Below are 14,368 nucleotides of genomic sequence, written 5' to 3' on the forward strand. Positions count from 1 at the left end.
AGGTCACCAATGTGCTCTTGGTAAATGTCCACTTGGGAAATACTCCATGAAGGTGATGATTTGTTGGATGATCTTGAGATCTGTGTACTGACTAAAACAACTATTGTTATCGTGGAGGAGGTTATTGGCTGAATGTACCAAGGATCCTGAAAAGTTGCAACGTACACAACTATATTTTAAACAAGACATCAAATGTGGACGTCATCAAAACCTTGTTCGGTGTTCATCATCCATTCCACACTAAAGATTGACTCACTGACTGACTGGTCAGGGCTTGCACAAGGACATGAGTACAGGAGAAATAAGAGGATAACAGCTCTCGGTGGATGATTTAATCTTAAATAATTGTGTTGAACTGACTTGTTACAACAGCAAAAGCTGTGATATCATAAGATGTACTATTACTATGGCACAGAGTAGAAGTAGTAGTAGTAGTAGTAGTACTTTTATATTTTTTTTTTTACCAAATTAGGCCTACCTACCCCACACTCCACCCTCTATTTTGACTTCTACACAATTTCCTCATTTAAGGGATAAAGTTAAGGGCCAAACAGGGCTAAAGGTGTTGAGTACAGGTAATAGACACATTAAATTTTTGTTATTTAGTTTAAAGTACCGAAGAGTAACAGCCACAGTCACCAACAATGACCTCCTGTAATGAGGGAAGGGAATGATAATAATCAACCACAATGAGTGGACTAGCATCACCTATAAACCAGACAAGGTAGGGCAGGCAAATTCTCCTGAACCTGAAGGTTGTTAATGAGCCAGCACCAATCGGACAGTTTCTAGTTAGGTCGGGAATCAAAGCCAGACTGCTGCACCATCCTTTTGGGCTATAAGTAAAATCATAACAACATGATGTCATATTGATCATAACCGCCCCCGGACACATCGGTGACTAATCCTACAAGTTGGTTAAGTTGACGAGGCAGGTAAAGTTGGATTTTGTGCCAGTAAGACGTCTGTTCCACCAATGGCACAAAACTGGGTGGCTCATGTGACGTCTTTGTGTGACTAATCCAATTATTCACCCATTGTTGGACCGTAAGTATTGCAGCAAAGTGTTATCAAGCGTCTGATTGGATCGTTCACACCGAGCCATAAAACCGTATTTTGTGGGGGACAATAAAACCCATAGAGATTTGTACGAACACCCATAAAACATGGAAACGGCTCAAAAATGGTACATTGGCTGAAGAAAAGGAACATTTTGTCAAGATTGCAGTCAACCTGAGAATATCAGAGTTATAAACCTGACAGGCAATGCATTGTTACCACTAAGATCTCCGACTATTAAACTTTTACTTTAATGTGGCCTGCTTGCTGGCCCTCCAACATCCAAACACTACGGACTCGTACTTTTGGGACCTTCACTTTGCAAGGAGCACACTTGGCAGGCCGAAGGAAGGAAAAAATAATCGAAGAAAGAATTCCAGAGTTTAACAAAAAAACTTTTTTTTAAAATAACAAGCAATCCTGATGGACATTTACAGTGAATCTTGTTTTAAAATGCTTTTTACAAAGGGCAAACATATTTATTTTACAATCATGATTAGTCCGAGTCTGTCTGCTTCGTGCTCTGCCCAAGGGCAGGTTCCTTGCTGCCGAGGCAGTCTCATGGCAGGGGCTACAATGGGTTGTTTGCCTTTGCCTTCCCAGTGGTATAGTCAGGGAAGGAATGTTGTAATTTGTTCAGGGTGCCGGAACACAATCACTTAGTCTTTGCAAAAGACACCGTGGGATCTTTAATGTCCACTGGGTGTTGCTAGTGGACGGGACACCCTGCTTAATGTCCATCTGAGGGATGGCACACTTATTGGTGCAACACCTCATTGGTGCAAAGAAGGATAAAAGTCAGCAGGCAGACAGAACGTACCGTGCATACGCCGCTGATGCACATGTCCAAAGAATTCGTGTAACAGCGCGTCCCGTCCAACACTTTGGGCGCCAGCACGGCCACTACTCCAGTGCCTTGGGCCAAGCACGTGAGGGCGCAGGGCCTGCTCGGGTTTCCCGATGCTGGAAACCATTGGTACGTTCTACTCTGGTAACGAACATCATTGTAGGCTGAGCATTGCTGCGACCGGAAATCTCCAGCCTCCGCAGGACAGTCCTGAGATGACACAGATCCATATCAATATCCATCAAGTGCTCCAACCTGGAATATCATGACATAGATGTATGATTTGACTTGTATTTTCAATCTGTTTGACAAAAATATAGTGGAAGCTTATATTCCTTCATGTGGCATAAATATCGAACTCGTCATACTTGTGTCAAATGTATTTTAAAACTCGATTCGACAAATGAGCAAATAATACTTTCCTTTATAAAGATGGTCACAATGATACAGTTGTATTTGAAGTCCTGTTTGTTTCTTAATACATACTCTTACCCTTTTATACACATCATATATTTGCAACAGCAATTTGTATGAAAAACAATTTCCACGTCTTTTCCATCACTTTTGAGCATGTGAGCCAGGAGAAGGATCTGGGGGAAATAATATATGGGGTTAAGAAGACAGCACAGTGCCAGAAAGCGAGAAACTAATGGTTTTAGGTTGTCGTTGTCAGGGGATAAATTATAAATCAAAACAGATAGGAGTTAACGCTGCATAGGAATTTAGTGAGGCCTCATCTATAACACTGTGTACAGTTTTGGTCACCACATTTGAGGAAGGACAAAGCTGCCATAGAGAAGGCACAGCGTTCAGACGACATCGATTCCGGGCCTGGCGAGACGAAGTTATGAACAGCTGGAGGAAATGGGGCTTTACACATTAGAAAGGAGGCTTTGATGGAGATCTCACAGAGATTTTTTTTAAGATAATGAAGGATATAGACAAAAAAGTGCAGAAGGCTTTTTCAGCAAAATGGAGATTGACAGGACTCGGGGACACAACCTGAGAGTGAACAAGAATGAACGCATTGTGGTCACAACCTGCAACAAAATCCGGTCATGGGTCGATTGGGAAACGCGCATATAAAGCATTTTTGAAAGATGAACAGCACGATTGGGAAACGCACATTGAATGTGCTATTAAAAGATTAACTGGATACCTCTCATCCATGTCAGCCTCCGCCACCGTTATATCGGAACGAGCTGATTCAACACACGGTCAGGGATTGTTTAACCCCAATATGGGACCGCTCAAAAATTACGTAACACTATTTTCTTAGGGAGGTGTGCACCGTGCGTGGTGACAGGCATAATTAAATCTTACAAATAATTTTTATTCGAAATATGATTACATTTTTTTGGGGTTCCTCATCATGAGTAACACTTGAGCCAAACAAAGCCAATGGAAGTATGATGCATCAAACCAGGGCTGTGTTTAATCAGCAGAGGCCTACAGGCCTGATGTCTTAGGCCCACCAGAAAACCAAGATGGTGATCATATTGTTTAGTCTGCATGTCTTGGTGGGTGGAGTCATGTGACAAATGTGGGTGGGGTCCAGCAACTGCCTGACCAATGGGTGCACATTTCAAAAATCGACCCCTAACAAGAACCATAACAACAACAATCAAGTGAAGCTCTTGCAAACATGTGACACATCACAGGTTAAAAAAAAACATAAAGAAAAATGCGAAGCATGAGGATGTTAGTAAGGCAATGGCCTTTCACTATATTGCCCTCCCACCCACAACTCCCTGTTGTGGTAGTCACAGCAGAAACAATAGATATTGTTACGAATTAGAATTAGAAATGTACCTCTATAAGCACTGGTTGGTATCTTGGATATGGATGAGTGATTGCACACATGTGTGTATTGCCAGGTCAGGTCAGATTAGATCTGTGACTTCTGACAGGTACCATGTAAACCTGTACTAAGCTGTTTCATGGACGAGTTGTCGGCGACTAAACTGTTTCCCCCTCCAGGTTTCCTGGTGAGGAGGGTGTTCGGATATGGACACCCAGCAGGATTAAAAACAAAACCTGTCAACGGGCAGAAGAGCTTTGTGTGAGCCAATGGCCATCCACATTTAGTGCCCAACTGTGTCCTCGGACAGCCTCCTGTAGTTGAGCTCAAGCATTTGGACATCGGTATTGCAGCACTCTCTGAGGTTCGGAGACTGGATAGTGGCGATATCATGGCGGGTGGTTACATATACTATTGGGCTGCTCGCTCTGATGGTCACTACGCCAAATAGTTTGCAGTAGCTATGTCCAAATAAGCTGACTCCAAAGATAATTGAGGTAACACCGGTCAACGAGAGTATTATGAAACAAAGGATTCGTCACTCCTTAGGTGTCGTTTTCCTGATCTCTGTTTATGCTCCGACTGAGGCGAGTGATCTCACCGTGAAGGACGCATTCTATGCTTTGCTCGAGTCTGTGGATCATCATTACGCCAGGCGAGATAATCTTCTAGTCTTTGGTGATTTCAATGCATCGACTGGCACTGATAGGGATGGTTATGGGACATGTATTGGGTGCTATGAGTCTGGAACTGTGAACCAGAATAGCAATAAGTTCCTTGACTTTGCAAGAAGTCATGGACTAAGGTTGGCTGGTTCATGGTTTCAGCACCCACAGGCTCATTGCTGGACTTGGTATTCCAACACTGGCGATGTGGCAAAGGAGATTGACCATGTGCTCATTGATGGTTGCTGGAGGAATATCCAAAACTGCAGGGCCAACCGGAGTGCTCAGTTCCTCAATACTGCCCACAGGTTTGTTGAGGTAACTCTGAAGTTGCAGCTCAAATCCAGGAGAATGGTACCATCCCAGCCTCGGCTGGATCTTGGCAAGCTCAAGGATGAGAGGGTAGCTGAGGAGTTTGTGAACAGGCCGAGTCGGGATTTGGGGGTTCTGGGTGCTTTGCAGAATACTGAAGAGTTGTGGAGTTCCTTCATGTTGCTGGTGGATGTCTTGAAACTCACCAAAGGGCGAATAAGAACATTGTCTCTCAAGGTCTGAGCTGTTCTGGGAGTTGAGGCGTAAAACTGTAAGTGCGCTGAGGGTGGACAAGGAGGGCTATATGCAAGGATCTGTGAGCGGGTAGAGCATCACCTGTGGACAGTTGATTCTCGTCCCGCTTACAGGGGAATTCGCACATTGCGTTCATCCAAGCCTGTCCCTCGGTGTACTGCAGTGAGAGCGGAGAGTGGTAGGTTCTTGACATCGGAGTCCGAAGTGAACGCTGGGCTGGTTTCTTTGAGTGGCTGTACCAGGCCGACCCACCAGCTGTTGAGTTTGATGTCAGAGGTGTTACTATCCCTATTACTGACCCTCCAATCAACTGTGATCCACCTTTGTTTGTGGAAACACAGGCTGCAGTGAACCGGTTGAAATGTGGGGTAAAGCACCTGCGATCTGTGGCATCCTTGCTGAACTTCTTAAGGCTGGTGGAAATGCTGTACTCATGTTGTTGCATGCAAATCTGTTCTGTGCCTGGAACACAGGCATCATCCCAACTGACAGTAAATGGGGCCTTGTTGTCCCTCTCTGGAAAGGGAAGGGTGATTGCCAGGACTGCACCAACTACCAAGCGGTAGCCTTGCTCTCAGTGCCGGGCAAGATCTTTGCTCGAATAATTATTGATGGGGTTCGCCACCATCTACTAGAGCACCAGTGCCCAGACCAGTCAGGCTTTACATTAAATAGATTAACGACTGACCGTATCCTTGCTCTTCAGGTTCTCACCGAACATAGACAAGAGTATCGGCAGGGGCTGCTTGCAGCCAATGTTTGTCTCTGAATCGAACACTTTGCAATGAATTGGAATGCCCTCTGGAGGATAATTGGTCTCCTTGGGGGTGCCTCTAAAACTGATGAATCTGATGTCTGAACGATACCCCGAAGCTGCGAGTGCTGCGTAATGTGGTGGTTCCATTTCTGACTTATTTCCAGTTGTTACTGGAGGTCATCAGGGGTGTGTACTGGCCCACACACTTTTCAGCACTTGTATGGACTGGATTCTGGGAAGGTTGTTGGAGAGATCAAGCTGTGGTGCATCGTTTTGGAATGTCAAGATCTCTGACTTTGATTTCACAGATGATGAAGTCATCTTTGCGGAGATATTCTTTTGGGGGCCCTCTAGTTGTTGAATGAGGAGTTAGAGCTGCTGGGATTACGTGTTTCCTGGGTCAAAACTAAGGATGTGTTGAGGATGTTGAGGTCAAGTAGAGATTCACTTTCCTTGGCAGTGATATTCATGTCTTCGCTGGCTTTGAGCCAGAGGTCAATAGACGACTGGGTCGGGCCTGGGGAGTGAAGGATTCACGGGATCATGGGGTGTCGCACTGTCGGTACCTGTGCAGGACAATGAAAGTCCGCGTCTTCAGGTCATTAGTGCTTCCAGTCTTGCTCTACGGATGTCAGACTTTCACTCCCACCAGGGAGCTGAGACAGAAACTTAATTCCTTTGGTACCAGGTCTCTTCGGAGAATCCTTGTCGATCGCTGGTCAGACATTGTGTCCAATGAGCAGTTGCTGAGAGAGACTCAAAGTTCGTCAGCATCAGCTGCAGCTATATGGGTGTGTGGCTCGTTTTCCTGATGCTGATCCTGCTCATCAGATTCTCTCAGTGAGGGAGCCTTGTGAGTGGAGGAGGCCAATGGGCCAACCATGTTCCTCGTGGTTGCAGCAGGTTGATCAGCATCTGAAAGAGATGGGGATGGGCCAGGCATCTGCCTGTGGGATGGCCAGACGGAGGCCACTGGAGTACCGACGGAAAGTAGCTGCAATGACACACTGCTCCGGCGCATGCTCCCATACCTGATCTGACCTGATGAGTCATTGTACACATATGTGGTGAATGTAAAGACTGTGAGAGGGCTTCATCAAATGGTGAATGTTCAGTCAGTGTTTGTTCTTCAAATCCCCCCCCCCCAACAAATAAATCATTCAATGCCTGTGCTTGCCCCACAATTCTCCTCCCCCTGCAGCCCCCCCACTCCAAAACTTCAAAATACAGACATCATGGGACAAGTGGCCTCCTCCTGCATCCAAGTTCCTTGTATGTCATCCCTTCTACCATACTGTGCTCCAATCCCACAAACATCTGCACTTAAACCCACCAAAATCACCCAAATCTCTACTCTCCTTTCTATCAGATATGGAGGAATTAGACTGGTCACCAGCCATATATGATACATTAAAATGGACAGCCTGCTTTATTCGTTACTTGCAAATACAACTAGTCACTTCGCTTACTGTGGTGTGAAGGGGTGGGGGGGTGGAGAAAAGGAGAGAGAGGGGGGAGGGGAGGCAGAGGATGGAGGGTAGGGAGGGGCGGGGAGAGGAGGGAGGTGAAGCGAGGAGTGGGTGAAGAGGGGGAAACGAGGAAGGGGAGAAGAGCGAGGAAGGGGAGAAGAGTGAGGGAGGGGTGGAGATGGGGAGAGCAACACCTTATGCAATGTTGCTATTAACTGCAGGAGGAAGGGGTGTGTGTGTCTGTGAGAGAGAGAGGAGAGAGGAGAGAGGAGAGAGGAGAGAGGAGAGAGGAGAGAGGAGAGAGGAGAGAGGAGAGAGGAGAGAGGAGAGAGGAGAGAGGAGAGAGGAGAGAGGAGAGAGGAGAGAGGAGAGAGGAGAGAGGAGAGAGGAGAGAGGAGAGAGGAGAGAGGAGAGAGGAGAGAGGAGAGAGGAGAGAGGAGAGAGAGAGAGAGAGAGAGAGAGAGAGAGAGAGAGAGAGACAGGAGAGAGAGAGAGAGAGACAGGAGAGAGGAGAGAGAGAGAGAGAGAGAGGAGAGAGGAGAGAGAGAGAGAGAGAGAGAGAGAGAGAGAGAGAGAGAGAGAGAGAGAGAGAGAGAGAGAGAGAGAGAGAGAGAGAGAGAGAGAGAGAGAGAGAGAGAGAGAGAGAGAGAGAGAGAGAGAGAGAGAGAGAGAGAGAGAGAGAGAGACATCAAGAGACAGTGAAAGAGCGACAGAGGTGTGGGAGGAGAGTGCTGCATTTTATTCGGAGGGGGGGAGTGAGGACGGGGACAGACAGAGAGAGTGCGGGGGGGGGGAGAGGAGGAAAAAAAAACATGGGTGAGGGATGGTGGCTGCGTTAGCAAAGAGACATGTTATGCTTAATGACCGAATACAAATATAAAAAAAAAATCTCATGCCAGAACAGCTGTACACACAACCACACAACAGAGTTTGTAATGTTAACCACAGGCACATCTGCAAAAACTTTCATATCCCAGTTCCAGAAAATTTGTGGGAACATAAACCAAAAGCATGGACTGAAAACATTGAAGTACCGTTCACATACGACCGAATGATCCCATTGAGCATGAACATCGAAAACAAAGCATTGCAACCAGAAATTGTGCTTTGGTACAAAAAAGAGAAGAAGGAATTGCTAAGTGAGGTGTTAATAGCAGTGATTTTGGACGAACAAGGCAGAAATCAAGAAAATGACCGAATACCAAGACCTCAAGAAAGAAGTGAAAAGATCCTGGAAGCTGAAGAATGCCAATGTTGTACCAGTGATAATTGGAGCTACGGGAATGATGACAAAGAACCTCACAGATATATTTAAAATCATTCCTGGGAATATTATTACAAACAAACTACAGTTGGAAGCCGTCCGGGGCTCAGCAACGATCCTGAATAGAGCCCTCGGCACAAAAATATGAGAAAAGAAAACTTCACAGCTTGGTCCGTGAATTGTGACCCCTAAGGCCTAAGTCACATTTGCTCTACGGCGAGGATACGGCGGCCGTATGCCCTCTGAATTGACAGAAACGTGCGGTGGCCGCAGAGTTTCTGAGGTGGCCTCAGGGTGGCCCTACGCCGTATTCTATCTTTTACAGGCCGTAGGGGTCGCCGTGGAATTATAACGCGGAGTTATAACTTTTATCATTTCTATGTTCGCCGTAGCAATTTGACAAGCCAAAAAAAAACGAGGACAAATGTGTCCACGAGCAGCGTCCTAAAGATTTTGTCGGCTAAAAAAACAAAAACAACAACTTCCGATATTTGGTCACGTGCTTTGATTAAGCCAACAGCGAAATGCGTCATAATGTCTTGACGTATTTACGATATATTGTGTATTTACGAAATAAATAATGTATTTACGGAATTACAAGACGATAAATGGAATAATCTTTAAATAGTAACGTGAACTTTTCGAAACTTTAAAGCAAATGTCCGAATATATTTAAAAGTTCATGATAGACGCTCTCAAAAGGCACCGTCTATGTGAGGATGTGAACATGTGCTCAGTATTTAAGGAGATCCGGATCTTCTATATACAAGAGCTGAGTCCTCAAGATTAAGGTTTTGTCTTCACAAGAAGAAGAAGAAGAAGAAGAACAAGAAGAACAAGAACAAGAAGAAGAAGATAAACGCCGAGCTCTCTCTGTCTCGCGTCTCGTGTAGAAGGGGGTCTCGTCTCGTTGTTCCCGAAGAAGAAGAACGTCTCGCGTAGCGAACGCTGCTAAAAACTGGTAAAAAAATTAAAAAGACCCACTCGCTATCGTCCATCTGGCCGCAAGCTCACCTTTGCCCCCCCCCCCTGCGGCCACCCTGCAGGCGCCTTGAAAATTTTATGGCCGCCGCAGGAACGCCCTAAGGTCACCGTGCGACATCAAATCAAAGACCGTACGGCACCCCCACGTTTTCGGTCTCCACAATTTATAAATACGCCGTGCGGTTCCCCGCAAAATAAAAACATGTGACTGCTACATTGTGTGACCGCCCTATAATTGCTAGTGGCTGTAGATTTTGTAGACCCTACGGCCGCCAAGCCAAATGTGACTTAGGCCTAAATGCCATTGTGGTAATACAGTTTATGTACAGACAGACACACATGTGCAAATGTACACACACATCAAGTGAATAAAAACGACAAACACAAAGATTTACCTTGAAACAGAGTTTTTTAAAAGAGGATTTAAATGGGTAATTTGTGAAATTCAAAAAAAAATGTTCAAAAAGAACACAAAATGTCGATCTGTACTTTATGCCTTCACAGCTCGAACAAACATGGAGAACACGGGTCGAATGGACCTGATTGTTGTTTTAATAAGTATCATTGTCGAAGTGAGAGGTGGATTACAAATGGAAATCGCACAAAGCGATCCTTGCACATTTTCAGTGGATAACGCCCCTCCCAGCACTCACGAACCACACACACAGGCATAAATCAGGCACCAACCGCACGGCACCGCGGGACCCAACAAAGGTGGAAACCTACGTCAAATCGATGTGAGATTGAAAGCATGTGTACTTTTTCCCGAAATGAACAACCAAGCAGCTTGGAGAGTGCTCGCCAAGTGGCTTGAGCATTCAAGCAAGCACGCCAACAAAACGGTCGATATCAAACAGCTCCCTTGGCATGCAATTGGCAATTGGTAATCACTGCCCCATCATATTAAATACACCTCCTGGAGATGCCCGAAATGTCATATGTCCGAATTGGACAAATGAACACTTTTTTCGGAGTCGGAACAGCTTGTAAGTTTGATTCTGGAGCTAAAATTTTGTAATTCTTTTTAGTTTAAGAGATACTCTTGGCGAACGCATATGCGGAAATGAAATAAAACAATGAACGCTGACGTCTCCGGGCATTTATAAGCACTGAAATGTACCCAGCGATTCGTAGCTATGATGAACAGCTTGTTCCAAGTTGCATCCTGTTTCAAGTCAGGGTAAGGTTGATCAGGCCAAAAAATATGGTGGCTTCAGAATGTAGCGAGGTTACCCAGGAAACGCCTTAAGACCCCAGACAGCAAGGTGGCTGAGGATCAGCTGATGAAGGATATAACTAAATAAGGCTGTTAATACTTATCTTCAAAAGGGGTGTTTTAATTAACCCAAACAACCAATTTTCACTCTTGTACTTCCTTGGAGTTTTCTTGGTTTGCATGCAAAGTTTCAGGTTGTTAGGTGTTATAGTTTTGGAGTTATGGAGGAGACACACACACACTGAAAATACACACACACACAGCCTCTTATTAGTACAGATAAAGACAATCAGGAAAACTTCCCTTCATAATCACCTTTCCATTCCTTCCTCCCAATTGTCACATGTTCATGTCGGAATATCTTTTGTCAAAAAAAATTTAATCAGATGCAATGCCTCCTGTTAAAAATAAAATAAATCCATCATTTTCATTTAAGATGCACTTTATACAGGTGTCAATTACATGTACAAACATTGTCCGAGTCGCCGCCAACACCTGCCTCGATTCACGACTTACCGGAAGGACTACAAAGGCTAAAAAAAAATAGCTTTCCCTTCAATGTGAAGTTCTAATCTAAATTCTCATCGAAAAGTTTTTAAAGCTCCAATGATAGCAACGCCATTGCTCACGGAGACGCTTCATCCCAAGGCATTCTGGACCTGCTGTCGCACCTGCATCAAGAAAACCCTGCGATCCCTCACAAAGAATAAGCCGTTGTGTGGCTACGTGGCGAAAATCCAAATTTCCACCTCCCCATCTCACGGCGTAACTCACTCCTGGTACTTGGTGTGTATGTGCCATCTGGACTTGCCTATAGTAATTACGGAAGAGTGGCTCTGTGGTCTGAAACTGCAAAGCAAATTAAAACACTTTTGAAAATCTCCTGCTCAATGGTATTTTACTGTACATGGTTTTGGGGGTAGTACTGCCATTCTGCTGTTTGAGGGTACAGTGATAGTACCATGGACGTAGAGTTCCAGTGAGGACAGAGTGAATGTACGGTGAGTGCAGTGAGAGTACAACGTCATTTCTGTGCACAATACTATATAACCAACCCAGTCATCGCACAATGTGACCAAAATGTCTGAATGTAAAGTCTCATATCAGGGCTTCCATTGCTAATTGTGTTGTGAAGCCACAACCACAAGCTGTGAAACATGTCAAAAGAAGTAAACAACACGATACTTCATGAGTCGGCTCAAACGTCTCCCTCGAAGATGAGCTTAGAGCAGAGGATCCCGTCACGACCTTTAACCCAAAACATAGACCAGATATGTCCTGTCCAGAGGAGCCTGGGGACAAGCATAGATGTTTCATTCATCATGCCCAGATATAAGAACCAGAGTTGTGCATATAGGACAAGAGTTGGATGTCCCAAGGGCAGACAAAACACTATCTGGAAAACATTACACTTACCCACCTGTGTGTGTGTGTGTGGGTGTGTGTGTGTGTGTGTGTGCGTGTGATGAGCCAAAGCCAATCTTTGTATAAGAGAACAAGTGTAGAGTTTGTAAATAAAAAAAAACATTTGTTAGATGCCATCTATTTATTATGTACTCAAAAGTTTGAGATATTTTTCCAACATTAATTCATTTCCATAACAAGTCTTTCAATCAATCCATCGCTCAGCCAAAAAAAAAAAAAAACAACAAAAAAAAAGATAAAGACAAAAAAAAAATGCTCCGCATGCAAGAATTCAACTTTCTAAGCGTGTCCAAGTATTGTTCTTCACTGGCCTTGTTCCACCATTTTCGAACCTCACACTCAGACATCCATTGGACGGACTCTTCCATGTTGAGAAGATGCTCAGCAGTATGAAGGTGCTGCCAGTGCTTGACCAGCAAAGACATGTCAAATTGACAGACTGCAGCAGTAGCAAATTCTTCCTCTACTTATGAAGAAAACTAACAGTAAGGTATGCAAGCCCAAACACTGGTACAAAAAATATCTCAAATTGGTGAACACGTAGGTTATCATTTTCCGAATACGTCCCTCGAACGGAAGCCAAGCGGCATACATTAGAAACATTCTGCGTACCCACGCTGCCCTGACGACTTGCTTGATGGATGGAGAGAGAGAGAGAGAGAGAGAGAGAGAGAGAGAGAGAGAGAGAGAGAGAGAGAGAGAGAGAGAGAGAGAGAGAGAGAGAGAGAGAGAGAGAGAGAGAGAGAGAGAGAGAGAGAGAGAGAGAGAGAGAGAGAGAGAGGCGAAGAGCTGCAGTGGGTTGAAAAGCAGAGGATCTGATCTCCGATGTGCCAGGCAAATCAAGGTTAATTGGACATTGCATAAAAACATCTGGAAACTTCACGGTTTTCTCATATTTGAATGTTGATCTCTGCTAGAGTTCCACACCGTGTGCAAACTATTAACTTCTCCCTTCCCTCGAAGTCCCTGGTGAAGGAATCGAGCCAAAAAAAGATTCCATTTTTCATTTTTTTCGACGCCATAAGTTTGTACCATGTGCCTGACCTGTCACACGCTTGTACATTTATAAAGCAGCGTTGGGCTTGAAGCTATTTTGCTGGAATAAGAAACAAATCTACATTCTATTAGTTGGGGGGGGGCATTTTGGGACGGGGTCGGGGGTGCAATGAAAGGGGGAAACTGGAGGAAAAGTTGTGACCCTTGTTTTGTATGAATATCAAAGAAGCCAAGAAAGAATAGCAAAATGGGCCGAAGGATGTGGAAACATGTACAGTGTGCATTGGGAGCGATTCAATAATGCCAGAATTGAGAATTTCTTGCATCTGAGATATGTTCCAGAGCTGCTCTGTAAATGGCTGGGCAAAACATGATAACTTTATCGATTGCATTTCTTTATTTGCATCAAAAGATTCATGGGGTTCATGTACAGGTCAAGATGATGAACTTTTCCAGGTAAATGAAACTACTACCTGGCTCATACTTCTTGACAATTATCGTCTCTGCCAGTTTCATGTAAATGGTAAAGGGGACCGATGAGATGAAGATCAAATGCAATTCCAGATTGAATGTCGTCAGATGAATTAACTTCATAATTGGGGTATTTATAGAAGAGATGACTGCACATGAAACACGACAAAAACAAAGACTCATGTCGCACAACATCTTGTCTTAGGTGTTTTTAAACACTGTCAGGAACTAGAAGCGCACTCGGTAGAGCGCGTACTTCCGCCACCCCATGCCTGACCCACGAGAATATATCGGGCCCAATATATTTTTGAAATATCATGCGACATATCGATTTTGCCCCTAACTCTCAATGGTGAAGAATCACATTAGAAATCAAATAACTCTAGTCTCCAGATCCAGATTCACATCTTCACCAAAATCGAATCATTCATCCTTTCCGCACACCCAACGTATCCAACAAGTTTCAATAGAATCCGACCGCAACTTTTTGAGATATCGTGCTATATATCGGTTTAGCTCGATCTCTCAATGGTGAAGATTCACAAAAAAATTCAAGTAGTCGGATCCGAATCCGGATCAGGATCTTCATAAAAATCGAATCAGTTCATCCTTGTCAAACACGCAACCTGTCCATAAAATTTCATATGAATCCGTCCACAACTTTTTGAGATATCATGCACACAAACAAACAGACAAATGAAATTGCTCGTTGAGCAAGGATTTGCCGGAATAACTTTGTCATATCTCCATGATCTCTGAAAAAAACAAAAACCTGGAAATCAATTTGGTTCTTATAAGTCGATAGTGCTACTGTTTAATGAGTCATAGCACTTAGTTTGGTCATGAT

At 44.4% G+C, this 14,368-nt stretch overlaps 1 protein-coding gene across 3 annotated transcripts in view; it reads right to left on the bottom strand.

Annotated features, from left to right (window-relative positions):
- LOC147015359 (ADAMTS-like protein 1) overlaps nucleotides 1-14,368 on the bottom strand; it is a 317,312-nt gene that overhangs the window by 221,736 nt on the left and 81,208 nt on the right. For all 3 annotated transcript variants that reach the window (XM_085850036.1, XM_085850035.1, XM_085850033.1), the window contains exon 6: nucleotides 1,880-2,116. In XM_085850036.1, coding sequence (XP_085706162.1) covers nucleotides 1,880-2,116 — 237 coding nt within the window. The remainder of the gene's footprint in view (nucleotides 1-1,879; nucleotides 2,117-14,368) is intronic.

This window comes from Eptatretus burgeri, chromosome 12 (genome assembly GCF_056783735.1).
Source record: "Eptatretus burgeri isolate ZD-2024b chromosome 12, Ebu_testis_v1, whole genome shotgun sequence".
In the NCBI taxonomy this organism is placed as follows: domain Eukaryota; kingdom Metazoa; phylum Chordata; class Myxini; order Myxiniformes; family Myxinidae; genus Eptatretus; species Eptatretus burgeri.